At 42.7% G+C, this 21,037-nt stretch overlaps 1 protein-coding gene and 1 non-coding gene across 3 annotated transcripts in view; both read left to right on the forward strand.

The window, feature by feature from the left end:
• Nucleotides 1–8,768: 8,768 nt before the first annotated feature.
• On the forward strand, nucleotides 8,769–8,875 carry LOC115837196. Its single transcript, XR_004032213.1, has one exon. It is a non-coding gene; the product is annotated as a U6 spliceosomal RNA (small nuclear RNA).
• A 1,680-nt stretch (nucleotides 8,876–10,555) lies between these two features.
• Nucleotides 10,556–21,037, forward strand: part of NTN4 (netrin 4) — a 130,091-nt gene continuing 119,609 nt past the window's right edge. The window contains exons 1-2 of one of the 2 annotated variants that reach the window (XM_030819798.1): nucleotides 10,556–11,162; nucleotides 13,950–14,479. In XM_030819798.1, the coding sequence (XP_030675658.1) occupies nucleotides 11,108–11,162; nucleotides 13,950–14,479 (585 nt within the window). In that variant the 5' untranslated portion in view covers nucleotides 10,556–11,107. Of the gene's footprint in view, nucleotides 11,163–11,221; nucleotides 11,632–13,949; nucleotides 14,480–21,037 lie in introns of those variants that run through there. The other variant, XM_004089146.3, reaches the window with a different exon arrangement.

The raw sequence follows: 21,037 nt of genomic DNA on the forward strand, positions 1-21,037 counted from the left end.
GTGGATCACCCGAGGTCAGGAGTTTGAGACCAACCTGACCAACATGATGAAACCCCATCTCTACTAAAAATAAAAAAAATTAGCCAGGCATGGTGGCAGACACCTGTAATCGTAGCTACTCATGAGCCTGAGGCAGGAGAATCACTTGAGCCTGGGAGGCGGAGGTTGCAGTGATCCGAGATCACGTCACTGCACTCCAGCCTGGGCAGCAAAAGCAAAACTCCATCTAAAAAAATTTAAAAAGTAAAGAAAACATGGAACAAAAATTGTATGGCTTGATAGGCTAGATATAAGATTAGAAGGAGACATACCAAAATGAAAGCTGGTTTTGTTAACGGTGGAGGGTGTCCAGGTTCTTGGTGTCTTGAACAAAGAATTGGACAAAACACAAACAAAGCAAGGAAGGAATGAAGGGTTTTATTGAAAATGAAAGTACACTCCACAGTGTGGGAGCGGCCCTGAGCATAGAGGCTCAAAGGCCCAGTTACAGAATTTTGGGGAGTTTAAATACCTAGAGGATTCCATTGGTTACTTCAGGTACACCCTATGTAAATGGAAAGGATGAAATAAAGTTACAAAGTCATTTACAGTCTATGCCCTATGGAGACAATATTTCCTGTTATAGCTGAAGTGTGAATCAGCCTTATGTTCCCTGCCTCCAGACCCTATTTTCCTGCCTCAGTTTCTTTGGAAGATGGGTTTGCCCTACTAACTGCTTTTCTATTATTTCCCAAAGACCCATGATGAACACAGTGGTTTCACTCATGGGCTTTGGAATCCAGTGGTTGGCTTACAGTCTCAGCTCTATTATTTACTAGTTGTGTGAGTCTCAGTTCTCATTTGTAAAGCAAGGATGACAACTGACAGTCTCTCCCTAAGGTGACTAAAAGGTCTGAAGGTGATCTTGTATGTAGAGTGTTTAGCACAGGGCCTGCTGTACATTAAGTCCCCAATAAATGCTAGCTATTTGTTATTGGTTATAATGAGGAAAAAATTTCTATCAAAAGTAAGCACATTAGGGCCAAGTGCAGTAGCATATACACTTTGGGAGGCCGAGACGGGCAGATCACCTGAGGTCAGGAGTTCCAGACCAGCCTGGCCAACATGGTGAAACCCTGTGTCTACTAAAAATACAAAAAAAATTAGCCGGGTATGGTGGTGCATGCCTGTAATCCCAGCTACTCGGGAGGCTGAGGCAGGAGAATCACTTGAACCTGGAAGGCAGAGGCTGCAGTGAGTAAAGGTGGCACCACCACACTCCAGCCTGGGTGACAGAGCAAGACTTCATCTCAAAAGAAAAAAAAAAAAAGATAAGTAAGCACCTTAGGACAGGCTCACCCAGATTTGCACAGGGAAGTTTTCCTTTCTCTGTTGGACTCTATTGATGTATTTCTTTGAATGAGATGCATTTTCAAGATATTTATTTACTGATTGCAGGATATCTGGAGTTTACAAATGGGGCACTTAAATGTCCTTTTATATACCAAAAAACAGGACACACTGAGAAACAGTAAGTATATTTGATTCTCTTTGTGTATTTAAAAGTGCTATATCCAAGACCGTACCAGTGAGACTGAGAAAGGAATTCAAAGCTACTGACTTTAGCTACTTATTACCTCAAGTCTGCAGGCTGTGATTTTTTTAATTTCAGAGTAAGAGATAATAATCTGTACCTCCTTCACCCTTCCTATAGGGTCATTAGTAGACTGGGAACTCCCCTGCCACTTCAGGATTCTTTTCAATGTAAAATTTAATATTATTTTGAAAGTGTTACTATAGCTTTAAAGGATTTCATTACCAAAGAAATAATTCTGTTCATGATAGAAATATCATGCATTTTAAGAAGAATTCATCATTTAAAAAAAAAGATTCCTTTTTCTCTGTTTGCAATAAATACTGTATTCATTCAAACATTTCTGAAGGAGGACAGATAGCGGGGAAATGATGTACTTTTTCTTTACGATGAAGGAATCTTCAATAGTTATGTTAGAGAGACTTACTACATGCATAAAAAAGTGCTTGGGCTTCAGAGCAATTAATATTTTTGTATTAATTTGGCTTTAAAGTTTTAATTACTTAAATTTAGTAAAGAATATTTCTGTGAGTAAATAGCATTTATAAGTAGAGAAGGTCTGAGGTAGAACATTTGAGGTGTTATTTTGTAGAGTGCAGAAACCTAAATGGACTTATATTTATTGTAACCTTGAGTGGCTATGGCTAATTGGCTTAAAATTATTCTTCTTTTTTTTTTTGAGATGGAGTTTCACTCTTGTTGCCCAGGGTGGAGTGCAATGGCGTGATCTTGGCTCACTGCAATCTCCACCTCCTGGGTTCAAGCAATTATCCTGCCTCAGCCTCCAGAATAGCTGGGGCTACAGGTGCCCACCACCATGCCCAGCTAATTTTTTGTATTTTTAGTAGTGATGGAATTTCACCATGTTGGACAGGCAGGTCTCAAACTCCTGACGTCATGTAATCCACCCACCTCAGCCTCCCAGACAATTTGCTTAAAATTCATTTACAGATTTTCAAAATGTATTAACACTCTGAAACCATTAATTTGAGCTCTGAGATGGTACAGTTTTAATACTGCTTAATGAAATTTTTCTAATGTTTCTGATAACTGAACGCCTCTTCTGTGATGAGGTCGATTATACTGAATTTAGGGTTGAAGCAGATTGTGTCATAGATTTACCCTCTAAATTGCATTGTAATCTTGTAAGGCACAATTGTAATAAAAATATTCAGAAAGGGCCGGGCGCTGTGGCTCACGCTTGTAATCCCAGCACTTTGGGAGGCCGAGGCGGGCGGATTACGAGGTCAGGAGATCGAGACCACAGTGAAACCCTGTCTCTACTAAAAATACAAAAAAATTAGCCGGGCGTGGTGGCGGGCGCCTGTAGTCCCAGCTACTCAGAGAGGCTGAGGCAGGAGAATGGCGTGAACCCGGGAGGCGGAGCTTGCAGTGAGCCGAGATTGCGCCACTGCACTCCAGCCTGGGCGACAGAGTGAGACTCCGTCTCAAAAAAAAAAAAAAATTCAGAAAGGCACTTGTGTTTGAAATTGCAGCACAGGTTTAGGATCGGAAAGTGTCCAGGGTAATTAGGACCTATAGGTAAAACCAAACCAGAAGCATATCTAGCTTAATTAACAGCTTGAACATATTCTACTATATTATATATCTTGAAATCCCACCTATGGACAAAGGATGTTTTTAATCAAATTGCTGCTTCAGTAGATTGTAAGCTTTTTTAAGCTTGATTTTCTAATACTTGGACAATAGTACTTTCTTTGAGCTAGACAAATTAAGTAGAATCTTTGTACTCTCAATTGCTTACATAAGAGTACTAGGCAAAGAAAAGGCTAAATTTGCAAACCCAGCTTGGTCACCAAATCTAACTAGCTGTATAACCTTGACTAGGCTGGGGCCTGTGAAATAAAAAGTTTTAAATGGACCTCAGTTTTCTCGTGTCAGAAAAGGTTGGGCTAATAACTTCCAAGGTCTTTTCCTCTGCTAAGGTTTTATCAGGTTAATTATGAATTAGGTAAAATTATAAATTTTATTGTCTGACTGTTCCGCTAAGCTTCAAAGCCAGTTTAACCATCTACTGGACATGACTGGTCTGCCATCCTCACTAAGTCGACCCGTTCCAAATGGAATCAGTCACCTCCCAAACCAACTACATTTCCTGATTTTCCTATTTCTGCAAAAGAGATTATTATTTTTTCAACTAACCAGATTCACATCCCCCAATCCAAGTCACTTTTTTGTCACCGCTCATCCGCCCCGCACCCCCTCCTCACCACGGGGTTCAAATGATTCTCCTGCCTTAGCCTCCTGAGTAGCTGGAATTACAGGCATGCACCACCATATCTGCCTAATTTTTGTATTTTTAGTAGAAACGGGGTTTCGCCATGTTGACAAGCTGGTTTCGAATTCCTGACCTCAAGTGATCTGCCTGCCTCAGCCTCCCAAAGTGCAGGAATTACAAGCGTGAGCCACTGCACTGGCCCAAGTCATTTTTAATTTCTTCCCAGTCTTCGGCCAATCCCATGGTCAGTTACAAAGTTCTATCAATTTCTTTTTGGTTCTTCTTCAATTCCCCCCAACCCCTGTCCATTATCCCTATCTCATCTTGGTGTAGACCCAGGTATTCTCATGAAGTAGCCCTTAGCTCACCTTCCGCGTCTTCTTTTTCTAATCTATTATATGTCATTTCTAAATTATGACTCGGAGAACCTCCCAACACAAAGCAGCTTGACTTGCCAAAGCCTTTGTTTGTTTGTCCCTCCTCTACTTTTTCTTCCCCCTTCCACGGATCCCTGTGAATCTCCTTCTCCTAATAGACTCCACTCATTCTCTCACAGGCACTCTGTTTATTCACACTGGAGCACTTAGACAACCACCACTGGCATGGCTGGCCCACACGCACCACCATATTCATCCACACCTACACAATTGTTAGTGCCCAGGTTCAGTCCACATCCTCCACGTGTTTTTTTTTAACTTCCTCAGCCCACAAAGTTTCACCTGTGACAATAGCCTACTTTATGTGCCACTCTTGAGGCACTGCCAGGCACTGCTTTATCATATCCTGCCTTAAGTTGTTATATTTTGTAGAATAAAAAATGGGATTATAACAATCCTATGGTATTGCTGAAAGTTTAGAGGCCAGAGGAACAGTCATCTCTAATATTTTGGTGTATTTCTTTCCAGACCTTTTTCATATGTATGTTTTCTGTTGTTATAATGAAAGTGGCCGGGCACTGTGACTCGTGCCTGTAATCCCAGCACTTTAGGAGGCCAAGGCGGGTGGATTGCTTGAGCCCAGGAGTTCAAGACCAGCCTGTGCAACATGGCAAAACCCCATCTCTAAAAAAAAAAAAAAAATTAACTGGGCATGGTGGTGTGCACTTATAGACCCTGCCACTTGGAAGGCTGAAGCAGGAGGATCATCTGAGCCCAGAGGTCAAGGTTGCGGTGAGCTGAGATTGCACCACTGCATTCCAGCCTGGGCAATAGAGTGAGACCTGTTTGAAAACAAAACAAAAACCAAAAACAATAATGAAAGCATATATACAATTTTGCTTCTTAGTTTTCTTTCACCCAATATATGAGAAAAAAAGTATAACTGAGAATAATAAAGTGATACAGGGGGTGCCATGAGAGGACAAAGGGGAAACTAACCCTGTTGGAAGAGGAGCCTAAGAAGGAAAGGTGTCACAGCAGTTATTGTCAGAACTGAATTTCCAAGGACCTGCCAGAGGTAGCCAGAAGGAGGAGAGGGTGTGCAGAAGCGAGAGGCATGAAGCAGTATTGTCCATCTTGAAGACTGCAGGTTGTTCACTGTGAGTGGCAAGGAACTGGGACATTATAGGTTTGGGTGCCAAGCCAAGCAACATGCATTCGATGTGCCAATGATGAGAAGCCACTGAACATGTTAATAGGTGCTTGGGCCAAACACATCAGTGAAATTGCTAACTTTGGATGACATATACTGCTCCTGTAGTTGTCTACTTGATATCCAACCTCCCCTTCTTTCCAGTAGAATTCCTGATTTTGTTAAGGGTGTCAATGTGCCCAGTTAAAATGCTTAGCTCTCCAGACTTCCTCATGGTCTGAAGAGGCCATGTAACCCAGTTCTAGACAATTAGATATAAGCAGATGGGTGAGGTTACTGGGAAAGTGTTTTAAGGTCAGCTGGCATGTATCTCTTACCCTTTCTGTTTTCTAGAATAAAAACACGCGTCCTGGAGGCAGAAAAACCATCCTGTGCCCATGAGGGAGAACACCAAACAAATCTGGTTGACTTCCTTGAGTAGCTGCATTTATATTAGACTGTCTACCTCCTGACTTCTTGTCCTGTAAGAAAAATCAATCTCAATTTGGTTAACCTACTGAGCTGGATTTTCATCAGTTTCAGAAATAGCAATAGGTACAGAAAGTTTTAGCTAAGAGCCATTTAGAGGGAAAAATATTGAAAATGTGTGTCAATATAATGCTGTCAATGGTAGCTGTATCTGTAATAACAACAGAACTGTTCTTGGTTTTTGTTTTTGTTTTTTTAAAAAAATTTCTTGGCCTCATATAATTAATTTCAACATGAGAGAGCATGCGTGCTTTTTTTTTTTTTTTTTTTTAGAAGAGTATGGTTACCTTCCTGGAAGAGCACGTGTATTGTCAAAGGCTCTCACTCCCTTCCTAGGAATGAGCAGCTGAAGCCAGGAAGCACATGAAATAAGAAAGAGTGCCCATGGCAGGAGGCTTAAGTTAAAGCTTAAGGAAATTCCCAAGATGATGTTTTTAAAGGGCATTCAAAGGGCACAGCCCAGGTAGAAAACAAAATCTAAGATTATTTTAATGAAAACAATTCTCCATTTTATCTTCTCCCAGTAGTCTTCTAGTTCAAAGAGAGAGAATATTGTATTCATGGAAAATTGATGGATAAGCAATGATTTTTTTTTATCTGAAAACCCAGGTCCTATCTTCAGTGTGTATTTATTGTGTGATCTAAGTTTGGCACTTACATCTTTCATCTCACTTTCTCTTTGTATAAATGGGCACAACTATTCCTGTTCCCTCCCACACATTGATGCTGTGAGGATAAATAAGATCATGTTTATACTTCCATGGAGAAAAAACACTAGGTATACTAACAATATCACTATTTTCAGAGTCTTTCTTTTTCTTGGAAATGTATAATAATGCCAGTTGTAAATAGTATTGATGAAGAGTCAAATTTTCCATAAAAGTGATCACCTTTTCAGAAAATAGGTAATTAATCCTTTGAAAACTAAAAGTTTCTTTTAAAATTTGTAACCATTTTTCAAATTTAGCAGCTTAAATTTGTTGATTTATTCTTCAAATTCATGTTTATTGAATGCTTACTACATGCAATGTATTTTAATGGAAATATTTCCCGCTGGTAAAAACAAAATATATTTTACCTTTTATTGATGACTCTGTAAGATACCAATATATGAAAAAAGGGCTTTAGTTGACTTCAAATATACCAGCCAACATCACATTAGGTTACAGAAATATAAGCCATAGATCTAAGTTAAGGAAAATGTTAGTTCTATTCTATGTTGATCAGACAAACCTGGAGTTGAGTTCTAGGTGCACAGTGTAAGACAAGCTGGAATATATCTGAAAAGAAGTGATTAAGATGGTGAAAAGTGTGGGAATCCTGTCATATGGGTGTTTAAACTAAAAGGATAGTTAACATGAAAACTATTAAAACTTGACTTTAAATCATTGAATACCTACCAGAAGGGAAATTGGACTTATTCTGTATGGTTGCAGATGACTAAACTATAAACACAGAATTTTAAGAAGAGAGACATCCCACTTAAATAGAACAGTGCCAAAAATGAGCAGAATTGCCTGTGAGGCTTTTGTTTATGGAGATTTTTAGAACAGAAACTGGATGACCTTTGGACAGAGGCTTTGTGGAAAGGGGTTTTGATGGAGTGAGAAGTTGGGCTCAAGGGTCCCTCCTGATTCTGAATGTCTTACGCTCCACTAGGAACCTCACTTACTCTACTAAGTTACAGGAGAGTGATGCCTTTATAGCTTTTTGGTGCTTTGTTTCTGCACTGGAAGGCCTCAGACTGCTGTGGATGTTTTGGTTTTGTTTTTGTACTTATGGCTGCTTTTTAGAGTTTTCCCATCCTTCTCATTACTAGATTGCCTCAGCTTATCCCCTGTCTTTAATAACATCCTGCTCCATTCTAATCTGTTACTTCTAATAGGCTGTGATCTAGAAAGATGTCATAACCAAACTCAATAAAAATACATGAATGATTTAAGTGAGGTCCTGAAGGGCTCTCCTGTGAGTAAAGTTTTTGGTGCACAGAGTTTTGCCATTTATTTTATCTTATTTATTTTGAGACAAGGTCTCATCCTGTTGCCCAGGCTGGAGTACAGTGGTGCCAACACAGCTCACTGCAGCTTCGACCTCCCAGGCTCAAGCTATCCTCCCACCTCAGCCTCCCAAGTAGCTGGGACCAGAGGCATATGCCACCACGCCTGGCTATGCCATTTATTTTACTTTTTAAAGACCCTTTTAACTTCCTTTCAAGTTCTCAGGAATATTTTAGATTTAACTTATCAATTTTGTGGTTTCTGGGAACTTGTTATTGAAATTCTGTAAGTTTGCTAAGCTTCCTACTAATTCATAAAATTACAAAATATTCTGAATCCATTACTGATGTTTTCAAAAATAAAATCATAGGCAATAATATACTTATCCAAGATTTTTCTTATGTAGGTAACCTTTTCTTGGATAGCTTCTTCAAAATGAAAATATCCTTTGTAACTAAACTGGACTATATAAGCAAATGATGTTTATTAGAATGCTGACTACTTTTCTCTCCTGAGCTTTTCATATAGATAGTATTGGTGTCGAATGTGCAGATTCCTTTTGATATGGGAAATCATTCTGATATAACTGGTTTCCTCCTTAGTCCTTAGTCTCCTTAGCCCCTTAGCATGTAATAATAGTTTTAACATAACTCAGTCAAAAACATGTAATGAACACTTATTGTAGGTGTTCTTGGCTAAGAATAAGGAAGAATATCAGAAAAACATAGTAATGTTTTGTATAAACTGAATATTAAAGACTGTTCTACCATTAGAGAGCTTTCTGTCTTGTTAAAGGAAATAAGAGCCAGTTATTCAGCAATCAAAGAAATATATTATCAATGCAGGATTCGTGCAGACAGTAAATGGCTTTGAAATTTGTAATGAGATATGGAGTAGTTCTGTGATTGCTTTGGCAGCACATATGCTAAAATTGGAACAATACAGAGAAGATTAGCATGGCCTCTGCATGAGAATGGCATACAAATTTGTGAAGCATTCTATATTTTAGCAATATATTGTATTCTTGAAAAATGCTAAGACAGTGGGTGTAAAGTGTTCTTAAATGCATGTTAATATGCAAAAATGCATATGTTCATTGGCTAGATTTAGTCATTCCACACTGTATACATATTTCAAAACATCATGTTGTACATGATAAATACATATAATTTTATTTGTTAATGAAAAAACAGAAATGGATTAGTTCTGCCTAAATATACTAGACTCAGAAGTTAATAATAAATGTGCATCCACTCCTTTGTTTAATATGCCTTGGCTATTAAGTTAACATTTATGCTAAGAACCTTTGGCTGTTATAGTTTCCTATCATTTATCTGGTAAAAAGATTAATTGGAGAGGTGTTTCAATGGCACCATTAGGAGATATGAAGAAAGCCCCACCATTGCCAGTATTTGAGAACTCAAAGGGTTTATTTTCTAAAGCAGGTGATGCTACATGAATTGCTGTCCACACCTTCTGCTACTTTCCTCTGTTGGCCAGAAGAATAATTTTAATGTCTCCCAAATGGATTATGCTGACCTCAACCCAGATCCCCCTGGGAGATATAAAATTCTTATATGTTCCTGGCTGGGTCATTGTAAATAATATCTACATGTATCCCAAAGCTCTGAATTATCCTCATTTGTAACAGACACAACGACTAAATGGTATCTGGAACGTAGTTAATTTTCTGGAAAATATTCAAAGGAACAAAATGAACACTGCAATACAAAATTGCTGTCGACTTAACTTTTGCCAATTTCCCTGGATGTGTAAGTAGAATTATATTTTCACAGAACTTGCAAAAATCTCAGACACGGCTGCTATTTAATCTCTTTCCAGAAGCACCAGCCCTGAGCAATCCTATCTGCAATTAGCTGCATGTGGTTGCTACTAAATTGCTCCCCATAAGTTAGTTCCTAACACTGTTTCACAGCACAGCATACTCTATAAAGGGAGAACGCTTGGAAGGACCGAAGAGTTCCCTTTGTCATGCTCCTGCCGTGCCTCTGGACAAGGATGTTCTTACACTGCCCACTAGCTAATTCTGTGACCCTTTTCTTTCAGCACCTTGAGTTTGAGTTAGGCAATACCTCTTACACCAAAGTGGAAACACCTTCGGATCATGTAGGCAGCGATTGTTTAGCCGAGACATCCCCCTACCCCCGCAAAAGGCAGCAGAGAAGCGGCGAACGCCGCTTAGCAGTTGGCGCGCTCTCAGTGCGGGTGACCCGGGGCTGGGTTGGGGTGTTCCGTCCCCGGGTCGTGGGACTCCCCGAGAGGGGGTGGCTGGAGGAGGAGGGAGGGCTTGTTTCGCTGGGGGATATGGGAAGTAGGCGCTAGCCTGTTTCGCGGTTTTTTAAGCCCCTTGGCATGCCCTGACCTGATCTAGAGGGAGTCTACTGCTCTTAGGAATGTTCCGGGAGAAGGTGGGAGATTGCTTCCCAGGGGAGGCCTGTGGGTGCTGCAGGGCACCAGGAGGGGTCACCAGGGAGATGCAGGGCGCGCGCCAGGAGGGGCGCCAGGGCAGCCGGGGGCCAGGCTGAGGCGACCGGGACCAGCGGGCAGCGGGGCGGCGGGGGCGCCGGTCGGGGCGCGGGGGACCCCTTCCCGGGCGGCAGCGGCGGCGGCGGCGGCGATCTGGCCCTGCGGGCTGCGCCGCCCGGGCTGTCAAGCGCGGGGGGCGGACGGGAGGAAGGGGTGGAGGTGCGAGGGGAGGAGGGCTGGCACCGGAGCGCCGCGGCGTCGGTGCAATAAAAATGCATCGCATGGAACTGCCCGTGGAGAAGGACGGGACGGAGCCGGGGCAGCCAGAAGAGGTGGGAAAAGCGGAGGAGGACGCCCAGGAGGAGGCGGCGGCGGCGGCGGCCGGGAAGTGAAAGGTCTCGCAAAGTTCAGCTGCCGCTGCGGACGCCGAGCCCCGGGCTAGCGGCAGACGAGCCCGCAGGGCCGCTCCGCGGGGCAGCGCAGCCAGGCCGGCTATGGTCCCGGGGCTCCCGCAGCCCCCCAGGTGCCCGGGACCCGCCAGGCCGGTGCGCGAGGGTCACCCCACCTCCCCGCGCGGTCCCAGCCCCTGGCTCCCAGCTGCCGGCGCCCGCTGACCAAGCCCGGCGCCCCAGGAGGAGGAAGAAACCAGGGCCCCGGTCCCTCCCGAGGACGGCGGCGCTTCATCCCTCAGCCCAGAGGTCTCGGCTCTCTCCGGCACCCGCCCGGCCCGGCTGCTCCCGGCTCCTCCCGGCCATGGGGAGCTGCGCGCGGCTGCTGCTGCTCTGGGGCTGCACGGTGGTGGCCGCAGGTGGGTGGTGACGCGGCGGGGCCCCCACCCCTTCCCTCGCTGCTTCTCTAACCCATCTCGGGACTCGGGGGTGCAGGGGAGCCAGGGCTGCGAGCGCAGAGCGCTGCTCCCGAGGGTGAAATGAGTGGCCATGTTCCGCCTCCTTTCCCCGGGGCTCCGCAGTTTCAAATACTATTGATTTATTTTTACAACTGGGATACACATGCTCTTGGATAACCAGCTATCCTGGGTGCGCCCTGCCGGGGATACTGCGACCGGGGTTTCTTTCTTGGTTTGGCTTGTTAAAAAACTGCTTTTCCACTTGGTGAGGGAACAAAGGACCCAGCTCGCCATCCCCCGGCACTTCATGGCCTAAGGAATGATGAGGAGGGGTGGCCCAGCGACCCTGGGCGCGCGTGGGCCGGGGCCGGCCTCTGGCGGAGGCCGATCGCTGGCGTCCCTGACCTGGTGCTGGGTACTAGAGAACCAGGTAAGGACACCTGGGGCAGGGCTGAGCGCCCTCTCCCCGGAGCAGTGGCTGGAACGCAGTGGGACTCCTGACTTGGACGATAGGTGGTGATCACCCTGGGCTTGCATTGAGCTGGCTGGCCGCCCCTGGGGAATTGGTACCCTGGCAGAGACTCTGCGGGAGGTCGGAGGCGGGTCTGCTCCCTGGGTCGGTAACTGGACAACCGGCGGAGGCGTCGGCAGATGCCCTCTCCCTCCCACTCCCATCCTGGCTTTCTTAGGCTGCCCTAGGCCACCAGCTCCTGGCTCGTGGTTTCTGTATTCGGGAGCCCCTTCTGCTCCTCTCCCTCCCTCGTGCGGGTCACCTAGTTTCCAGTTAGGCGTAAGCGCAGCCCTGTAGGTGAGGGGGAGAGATGTGAGGGAGTCTGCAGACATCCAGTCTCTCGTGCGGATCTCGCCTGCTTTAGAAAGGGGCGCCTGGGCTAGAGGGACGCGCTGGTGGCTACAGAACATTGTCGCACGCATCTCCTCCCTTGGGCTTCCACTCTTCCCTGAGGGCCGCTGGCACCCAGCAAAATCCAGGCTTTCCAGTCTGCATCCCAAACCAGTCCGAGTCACAGGAGCATCCTTAGTATCATTGAATAGTCACTTGAGTGACTCCAAGTATTTTGCCCCACGGATTCTTTATCTGGCTCAAATCTTTTCTGGACTTAGGAGTTTAGGGGCATTTAAAATTATTGGACATTTTTCCCAGGGACCTATTAAAGGCCTAAGATTTTACTTTAATTCTTGCACTCTTAAAAGATGAGCTTTAAAAAAACCTTTTCCTTCTCAAACCATATTATGGCAAAAACATGCAAGCCATTGAAAGGTTGTAAATAAACATCACAAGGCAAGTGTTTCAAGTCAAAAATACTTGTACAGGCAGTATATGATTTTCCCTGAAATTTTTTACAGGTGAGTCATATAGCACACTGTGTGTTTGTGTGCTTCTGGCCACAAGCAACTGTTGCTCCAGCTAATGAGAAAAGTGGCAAACAGAACCCAGGCATAATGCACACTTTAATTTGACATTTAAAAAATAATGCCTAAGGAAGCCCTTTAGCTGCAAGGCTTCGTGTGGTTGGCCATTGTCAGTGTGTGAAATGTCTCTGTTGCAGCCTAAGCTGTCATTTGTCCTCCTCCAATCCTTACTGTGATAACAGTTCAGAGGTACTGCTTCTTAAGCAGCAGAAACATTCAATTAGCCAGAATTTAAGGATTGATTTCATTTTCCCTCTTTCCCCCTCTGTTTTAACCTTTAAAATAGATGATTTTTGCTTAAGGTATTCATAATTAAAATGACAAACCCAAATCAAAGGATTATAGTATGTCCTCAGAATGTTAATAAGTGGACAATATTTATCATTTTAAGTCATTTTAAAACATTAAAGTCTGTTGGACCTTTGGGAGGAAGAGTGTGTTTTTTAAAGAAGGTGTTGTAGTTCACAGATAATCTTTAAAGGTGCTGTTAGTGGCTGCCAGACTGTAGACACTCTCCTGTTAAGCAAACAGTTAACTACTGTATAACCTGTCACAGGTAGAAACCCTGAAGAGACAGCATGTAAAATAAGCTTTTCTGCCATTTGGCAGTTCAGAGAGTATTTTTTCTTAGTTATGTTTACGTAATGTTAGAAATTGATAGTGCACATCTGAACTCCAAAGGTCTCTAGCTTTGCCTCCCTCTAAATGAGGACCCATTGTATATTTATTAAATATCTCATATTGCTTTTCCTTAGGGAATTTATCCCTTCACTGGCTTAAAAATATAAAGAAAATAGAATTCCACGTTTCCTTCTAAATACATTCTCATAATAAACATGGTAAATCATGTGAAGGACTCACATTAAATTTGAAAGACTAACTTAGGTGGTCTTAAAAACATTATGGTTTTTCGATAGTCATGACATCAAAAACACATCATTGTATTTGAAATACAGAAAACATTTATAAGGCAAAGTATTTGAAAAGTTTTAGGCCAATAATCTTCACCCTAGTGGTTCTATTTTCCCTCCTCTTGCCCTCTGCCTAAAGTGTTTGTTTCTCTGATGTGAATTTTACATCTGAACATAAAAAGCAAATACACACACATGCCCACACATACACATACACGAATGCATTGTGAATGCAGAAGAGTGTTCATGCTCAAACATGAACATGGTGGAGCATGGTAGAATTTTCCATTTGTTGAAAGTCTCAAGCGCTTTTGGGGAGATCCTTGACTGTTGTCGATGGACTAGGTGGCCAAAAGAGCTTTCCAGATGGGTTTGTCTTGCATCACGCATGCTTTCCCTCTCTTAGGACTGAGTGGAGTAGCTGGAGTGAGTTCCCGCTGTGAAAAAGCCTGCAACCCTCGGATGGGAAATTTGGCTTTGGGGCGAAAACTCTGGGCGGACACCACCTGCGGTCAGAATGCTACCGAACTGTACTGCTTCTACAGTGAGAACACGGATCTGACTTGTCGGCAGCCCAAATGTGACAAGTGCAATGCTGCCCATCCTCACCTGGCTCACCTGCCATCTGCCATGGCAGACTCGTCCTTCCGGTTTCCTCGCACGTGGTGGCAGTCTGCGGAGGATGTGCACAGAGAAAAGATCCAGTTAGACCTGGAAGCTGAATTCTACTTTACTCACCTAATTATGATGTTCAAGTCCCCCAGGCCAGCTGCCATGGTGCTGGACCGCTCCCAGGACTTTGGGAAAACATGGAAGCCTTATAAGTACTTTGCGACTAACTGCTCTGCTACATTTGGCCTGGAAGATGATGTTGTCAAGAAGGGAGCTATTTGTACTTCGAAATACTCCAGTCCTTTTCCATGCACTGGAGGAGAGGTAAGGGCACCTGTTTAACTCTACACTGTAAGTAAGATAGAAAAATGTTACCAGCCCGCATTTTTTTTAAAGCATGAAGCTATACTTGTAGCAACATGAATGAAATTAGAATTTTTCATGAGCTTTATTTGTCGTAAATTATTTCTTACCCTTACATATGAATGTGTAGTCATTTTCAAGAAGATCGCCCACTGGCTGGGTTTAAGCCAGTATTCTAAGATTCAAATTTTTCACATTATATAAAAAGAGCAGATACAAATCATCACTCTAGAGGCTCCTCATTGCCTCAGTTCTCAGGACTACTTACTGTGCTTCCGAAGGGGGAAGAGTTACTGAGACAGTCTGTTCCTGGAGCCCACAGGGGTATCTTCCTGATACTGTTAATATAAATAGGAAGTAAATAAAAACAAAGCCAAGAAAGAGAAAAAAAATCTGTTTGACAGAAGGATACTTTTGCATGACAGTAGCAAACAAATGAAAGTAGTTTCTTTTAACATACAAAGGTTCTTCTGGGCTCACAGACACATGAATTTCAGCTTAGGCCATCTGAAACTCACTCTGCAAAACAGCCTCCTTAGCTACTGATCCAATTTCTATGTGGAGTGTTTTCTCTTCAATATTCCTTTCTCCTAAGGGAGAAACAGGTCTTTTTTAGCTCTTCTTAACTTACGTGGCAATACCTTGAAAGGCTCCCCCCAACCCTCAGGTGTATAAGAATAGAGAAAACTGAATAAAAGCAGATTAAGAGAATATAATACTTCAATAAGTAGATGAAGAAATACTGATTCAGGAAAAAGAGAAGAGAGTATAATCATTCTAATTCTGGTTCGTGTCATGAATATACAGACTAGATAAGTGGCTTTCAACTAGGGGTGATTTTTGGCCCCTTTTCCCTGGGGACACTGGGACACTTGGCAATATCCGGAGACATTTTTGCTAGCAGGAGGAACGCCACTGGCATCTAGGGGGTGGAGGCCAGGGATGATGCTAAACCTCAGACAATGCACAAAATAGCATTCCCCACCCCATCCCCAACCAAAAATTATCTAGCTCAAAATGTCAATGTACCGAGGTTGAGACAGCCTGGACTATTAGGCATACACCCAATACATGGATCACAATGGCTACAGAAACTAGGATAAGCACTCTTCTAGCATCCTTTATATAACTATTCTCAGACTTCCCAGGTAGTTGTGTATAATCAGCATGTATTGACCCCCTCAGGCACTGTATTCAATGCTACTAATTCTGCTTCTGGTGTGGTGTGGGGAGGTGCTTGCCAGGGGCCTGATGAAAAGGTTGGTTTGGGACCTCCTTTCCCCACTTCCATAGATACATGGAGACTTTTGCCATATTATTCAGCTGCTTCTTCTGTGTGCACCTTGAAGAGACCAGCAAGAATAGTGCTGCTGGCACCAGAACCAAGTAGGACATGGTGCAAGCAGCACACCGACTGTTTTCCGTTCTTCTTCATGGTCGCCAAAGTTGGCTGAATATTGTAAGCCCATTTGCAACCTGTCATGATGGACATTTTTAAAGATACCAGGACAGGAAAGAGACAGATAAGTTAGACTCAGTGTTTTGTTATGTGGAGAACACTTTGTGCTGAAAACAAATGAATAGCTTGAACTCTCAAATTGCTTTGGAATTGATCCTCAGGCTCATATCGGCTCCTTACATCTCAGTGCTACTGGGCCTTGTGTATCTGTGAAGTTGCAAAAATGCAGTTTTAGTAACCAGATGGCAGGCATGCTCATTTAGCAAATATCACGTTGAATTTATTGCAAATTTATTGCCACAGTCCAGCAATTATTTAAAGATGACTATAGTAATCTCTGCTGGGCCTTGTGTATCTATGAAATTGCAAAAATACAGTCTGAGTAACCAGATGGCAGGCATGCTCATTTAGCAAATATCACATTGAATTTATTGCAAATTTATTGCAACAGTCCAGCAATTATTTAGAGATGACTACAGTAACTTTGAACTAACCTATATGGAAATACAATCTTGTCTTTTTTAAAACCGACTATTTATTGTCATCAGTGTTTATATCAAATTCCAAGCAGATAGAGACTAACATTTATGTAAGTTATTTCAATGTGCAGTTACCTTCTAAACCTAGTTCGTACGTGTTTTTAATTGTAGTTGTTATTTTAGCAGACTTTTTTTTTTTTGAGACTGAGTCTCGCTCTGTCGCCCAGGCTGGAGTGCAGTGGCACAATCTTGGCTTACTGAAGCCTCCGCCTCCTGGGATCAAGCAATTCTCCTGCCTCCAAGCAATTCTCCTGCCTCAGCCTCCTGAATAGCTGGGATTACAGGTGCACACCACCACGCCCAGCTTTTTTTTGTATTTTTAGTAGACATGGGGTTTCACCATATTGGCCAGGCTGGTCTTGAACTCCTGACCTAGTGATCCGCCCACCTCAGCCTGCCAAAGTGCTGGGATTACAGGTGTGAGTCACTGCGCCCGGCCTCAGCAGACATATTTTAATGGCAAGAGAAGCATCAAGTGTGACCTAGTTCCCTCTAGAGCATTATTTGCAAGTGTAAAGTATAAAGAAGTCATTATAGAATTTCTTCTTTACAGAGGACAGGTTTGGGAACTAATCTTTCTCTCCTGAGTTAAAGAATAGAAGAGTCTTTCCCTAACTCAAGGACCATAGGAAGCCTCCCCGGAAGTGATTATTGCCTTCCTCTCCTCTGTCATGTTAGAATATAAATCAGTGCAGTGCTACAAATTTATTTTGCGTTTCAACTCCATGTCACCAATTTACATCTTTGAAAATTGTGTGCTCAGAAAAAGAAGCTAGTCAACCTAGTTTAAAAATAAGAAGTCTCAAATTTCATTTATGGCTTATTTGTAATATTATAGACCTATATTTTCCTCCATTCTATATAAGGCTTAAGACTTCTCTAGGTATTATCCTATTAATTAGGCTAACATAAATATATGCCAGACTCAATTTGTTTCCAATGTTCATTCAGAAATACTGCTTTGGGTTTTGAGAGCCTGGAGCTTCATGTCTAAAGAGTCAGATACCTCCATCAACAGAGTGGAAGGCACCAGTCATCCGAAAGAGGACTTCAAAAACATGGGCCCAAAAATTCACCCAGAAGAACACTTTTTAAATAGACATTAAACCTGATGTATAGAAACTTCCTAAACTGCCCAGCTCTTTCAAAGAATGGGGTATGGCTATCCTAAAACGTGTCTCCTTCCTGGGAGATGAGATTGAGGCTTGAGTTAAAATGATTTGCCCAAAAACATACCGTTAGTTACGTGACAGAGCTAGGACTAAATCACACGTCTTTTGACCTTAAATCTAGTATTTGTTCCATAAAATCAAGTTCTCTCCCTCTACTAGTGACCCCCAAGAACTAATGGCAGGGAATATCTTATATCTCCCTCCTCCCTCACTCTCTTGAAGCCATTTGCTGCTATTCATTTGGAGATGACATGAAGGTAAAATGGAATTTGCCAAACTGTTTTCTCCTGAGCAGTGATGTCCTCTGAGATGGCAGTGGTATACTGAGAATAAAAGATCCCATTGTTAACTTAGGCTGGGAAATACTGACTGGGTTTAACAAATTGAAACATTTATAAATACATTAATATTCTCATTATGTACCCTGTATCCCCAAATGGGAGATTTAGGATGTGACATTCCTGGACTTACTTGGCTATGAAACCCTCTTTTTGCAGAATTCGTTACTATCTTTCAGGACCCTAATGATCCACAGAGCACAGCATAGGAAATGCTGGGGTGGAGGTTTAAGTGCTCCCAAAACCCTGGTGAAAGGCACAGACAGGCCTGGGGCTAGGCATCCTTGGATATCAAGACCCTGTCCATTGGGAGCTTAGCCTCCTATGTAGTTGGAGCAGTCAATAATAATAACCTTGAGGTTAAAAATGATGGGTTAATTAGGCTTTTTCAGGATGTAAAAGAAGCACTCTCAGATTACCTCTGGCCACAGCAAACACCAGGAAGTGGGGAGATGTAGCAATCCATCTTAGATGCCACACACCTCAGGCCTCATGAGACTGGAATTGCAATGATCACTGTTAAGAAACAGCATCTGTTCCAGTGTGGCCCAAAATCAACTCTAAAGGGATGTAGTTATTGTCTCCTTAGAAGTGAGCATGACTTGCTCCCTGCTCTATTAACTCTCTATTACAAGAACTCTATTCAAAATTGGATAGCAACCAACCGAAGCACACAGATTTTTAAAATTTTTCTCCAGGGCATTATGAAAATGTACCATTCAAAGGCAGGACTGTAAAGTCAGAGACAGCAGTACAGAGCAGCCAAGAACAGAAGGAGTAGCTGGGTCTCAAAGTAATCTTTGAATAGAAAAGGATTATTAGGCTGGGCACAGTGGCTCACGTCTGTAATCCCAGCACTTTGGGAGGCAGGCAGATCACCTAAGGTCAGGAGTTCCAGACCAGCCTGGCCAACGTGAAACCCTGTCTCCACTAAAAATACTAAAAAGTTAGCCAGGTGTGGTGGCACACACCTGTAATCCCAGCTACTCGGGAAGCTGAGGCACGAGAATTGCTTGAACCTGGGAGGCGGAGGTTGCAGTGAGCCGAGATCACGCCCCTGCACCCCAGCCTGGGCGACAGAGTGAGACTCTGTCTCAAAAAAAAAGAAAATAAAAAGTAAAGGATTATCAAAGAGGGTAAGGCTTGTGTCAGTTTTATTTATCTGTATGTCCCTAGCATTTAGCACATTGCTTGGATCACAGTAGGCAGTCAATAAATCTGTAACTGAATAAATAAATGAGTGATATGACAAGCAGGGAGAAATGACAGGGGAGAAATGAATAAGCCTTGGGCAGGGGATGAGGATCAGAAACCTTGGTTAACATGGAGAAGCTGAGTTGGTAGTCACATGAGATTAGTTATGGCATGGGAAGGGCAACCAACAGAGGATCTTAAATGATGTTTATTCACCCATTTATTCAGATAATTTTCAAGCTACTATGTGTCAGATCCCATTCCAGGTGGCATAGACGTGGCAGTGAACCAAACACATAAAAATCCCTGTACCCATGAAACTCAGATTCTAATGTGGGAATGGGGAGATAGAGAACAAATAAGTAAAATCTATGTTATGTCGTAGTGTGGTAAATACTAAGGAGAGAAAACAAAATGGGGCAGGGGATGGGGAATGCTGGCAGGGGAAGGTTTGCTATTTTTATTTTTCTATTTTTTTAATTAATTATTACTTTTATTCAATTAAAGCAGAAAAAAGAGAAATGGGGTACATAAACAAATGGAGAAACAGAAATGACATGGTAAGATGAGAGAGTCAAGCTTAACAATTTTTTTCTTCCAACTTTTAAGTTCAGGGGTACATGTGCAGGATGTGCAGGTTTGTTACAGAGGTAAACGTGTGCCATAGTGGTTTGCTGCACAGATCATCCTATTGCCCAGGCATTAAGCCCAGCATCCATTAGCTATTCTTCCTGATGCTTGCCCTCCTCCCACCCAGGTTTGCTATTTTTAAAACAGATTGAAGGATTTGTGTTTGATAGAAAGGACAGTGACAAGGACTATGAGTTCCTGGCAAGTTTTCATGAGTGAACAAAACCTATAATTAAGGGTCACGTTTGTCTTATGGTAATGGTATGGGGTTTTTAAATTTTATTATACTTTAAATTCTAGGGTACATGTCTACAACGTGCAGGTTTGTTACATATGTATACATGTGCCATGTTGGTGTGCTGCACCCATTAACTCATCGTTTACATAAGGTACATCTCTTAATGCTATCCCTCCCCCCTCCCACCACCCCACAACAGTCCCCAGTGTGTGATGTTCCCCTTCCTGTGTCCAAGTGTTCTCATTGTTCAATTCCCACCTATGAGTGAGAACATGCGGTGTTTGGTTTTTTGTCCTTGCGATAATTTGATGAGAATAATGGTTTCCAGCTTCATCCATGTCCCTACAAAGGACATGAACTCATCAATTTTTATGGCTGCATAGTATTCCACGGTGTATATGTGCCACATTTTCTTAATCCAGTCTATCACTGATGAACATTTGGGTTGGTTCCAAGTCTTTGCTATTGTGAATAGTGCCACAATAAACATACATGTGCATGTGTCTTTATAGCAGCATGACTTATAATCCTTTGGGTATATACTCAGTAATGGGATGGCTGGGTCAAATGGTATTTCTAGTTCTAGATCCCTGAGGAATCGCCACACTGACTTCCACAATGGTTGAACCAGTTTACAGTCCTACCAACAGTGTAAAAGTGTTCCTATTTCTCCACATCCTCTCCAGCACCTGTTGTTTCCTGACTTTTTAATGATGGCCATTCTAACTGGTGTGAGATGGTATCTCACTGTGGTTTTGATTTGCATTTCTGTGATGGCCAGTGATGATGAGCATTTTTTCATGTGTTTTTTGGCTGCATAAATGTCTTCTTTTGAGAAGTGTCTGTTCATATCCTTCGCCCACTTGTTGATGGGGTTGTTTGTTTTTTTCTTGTAAATTTGTTTGAGTTCTTTGTAGATTCTGGATATTAGCCCTTTGTCAGATGAGTA

The sequence above is a fragment of the Nomascus leucogenys genome, chromosome 10 (assembly GCF_006542625.1).
Source record: "Nomascus leucogenys isolate Asia chromosome 10, Asia_NLE_v1, whole genome shotgun sequence".
NCBI classification, from domain to species: domain Eukaryota; kingdom Metazoa; phylum Chordata; class Mammalia; order Primates; family Hylobatidae; genus Nomascus; species Nomascus leucogenys.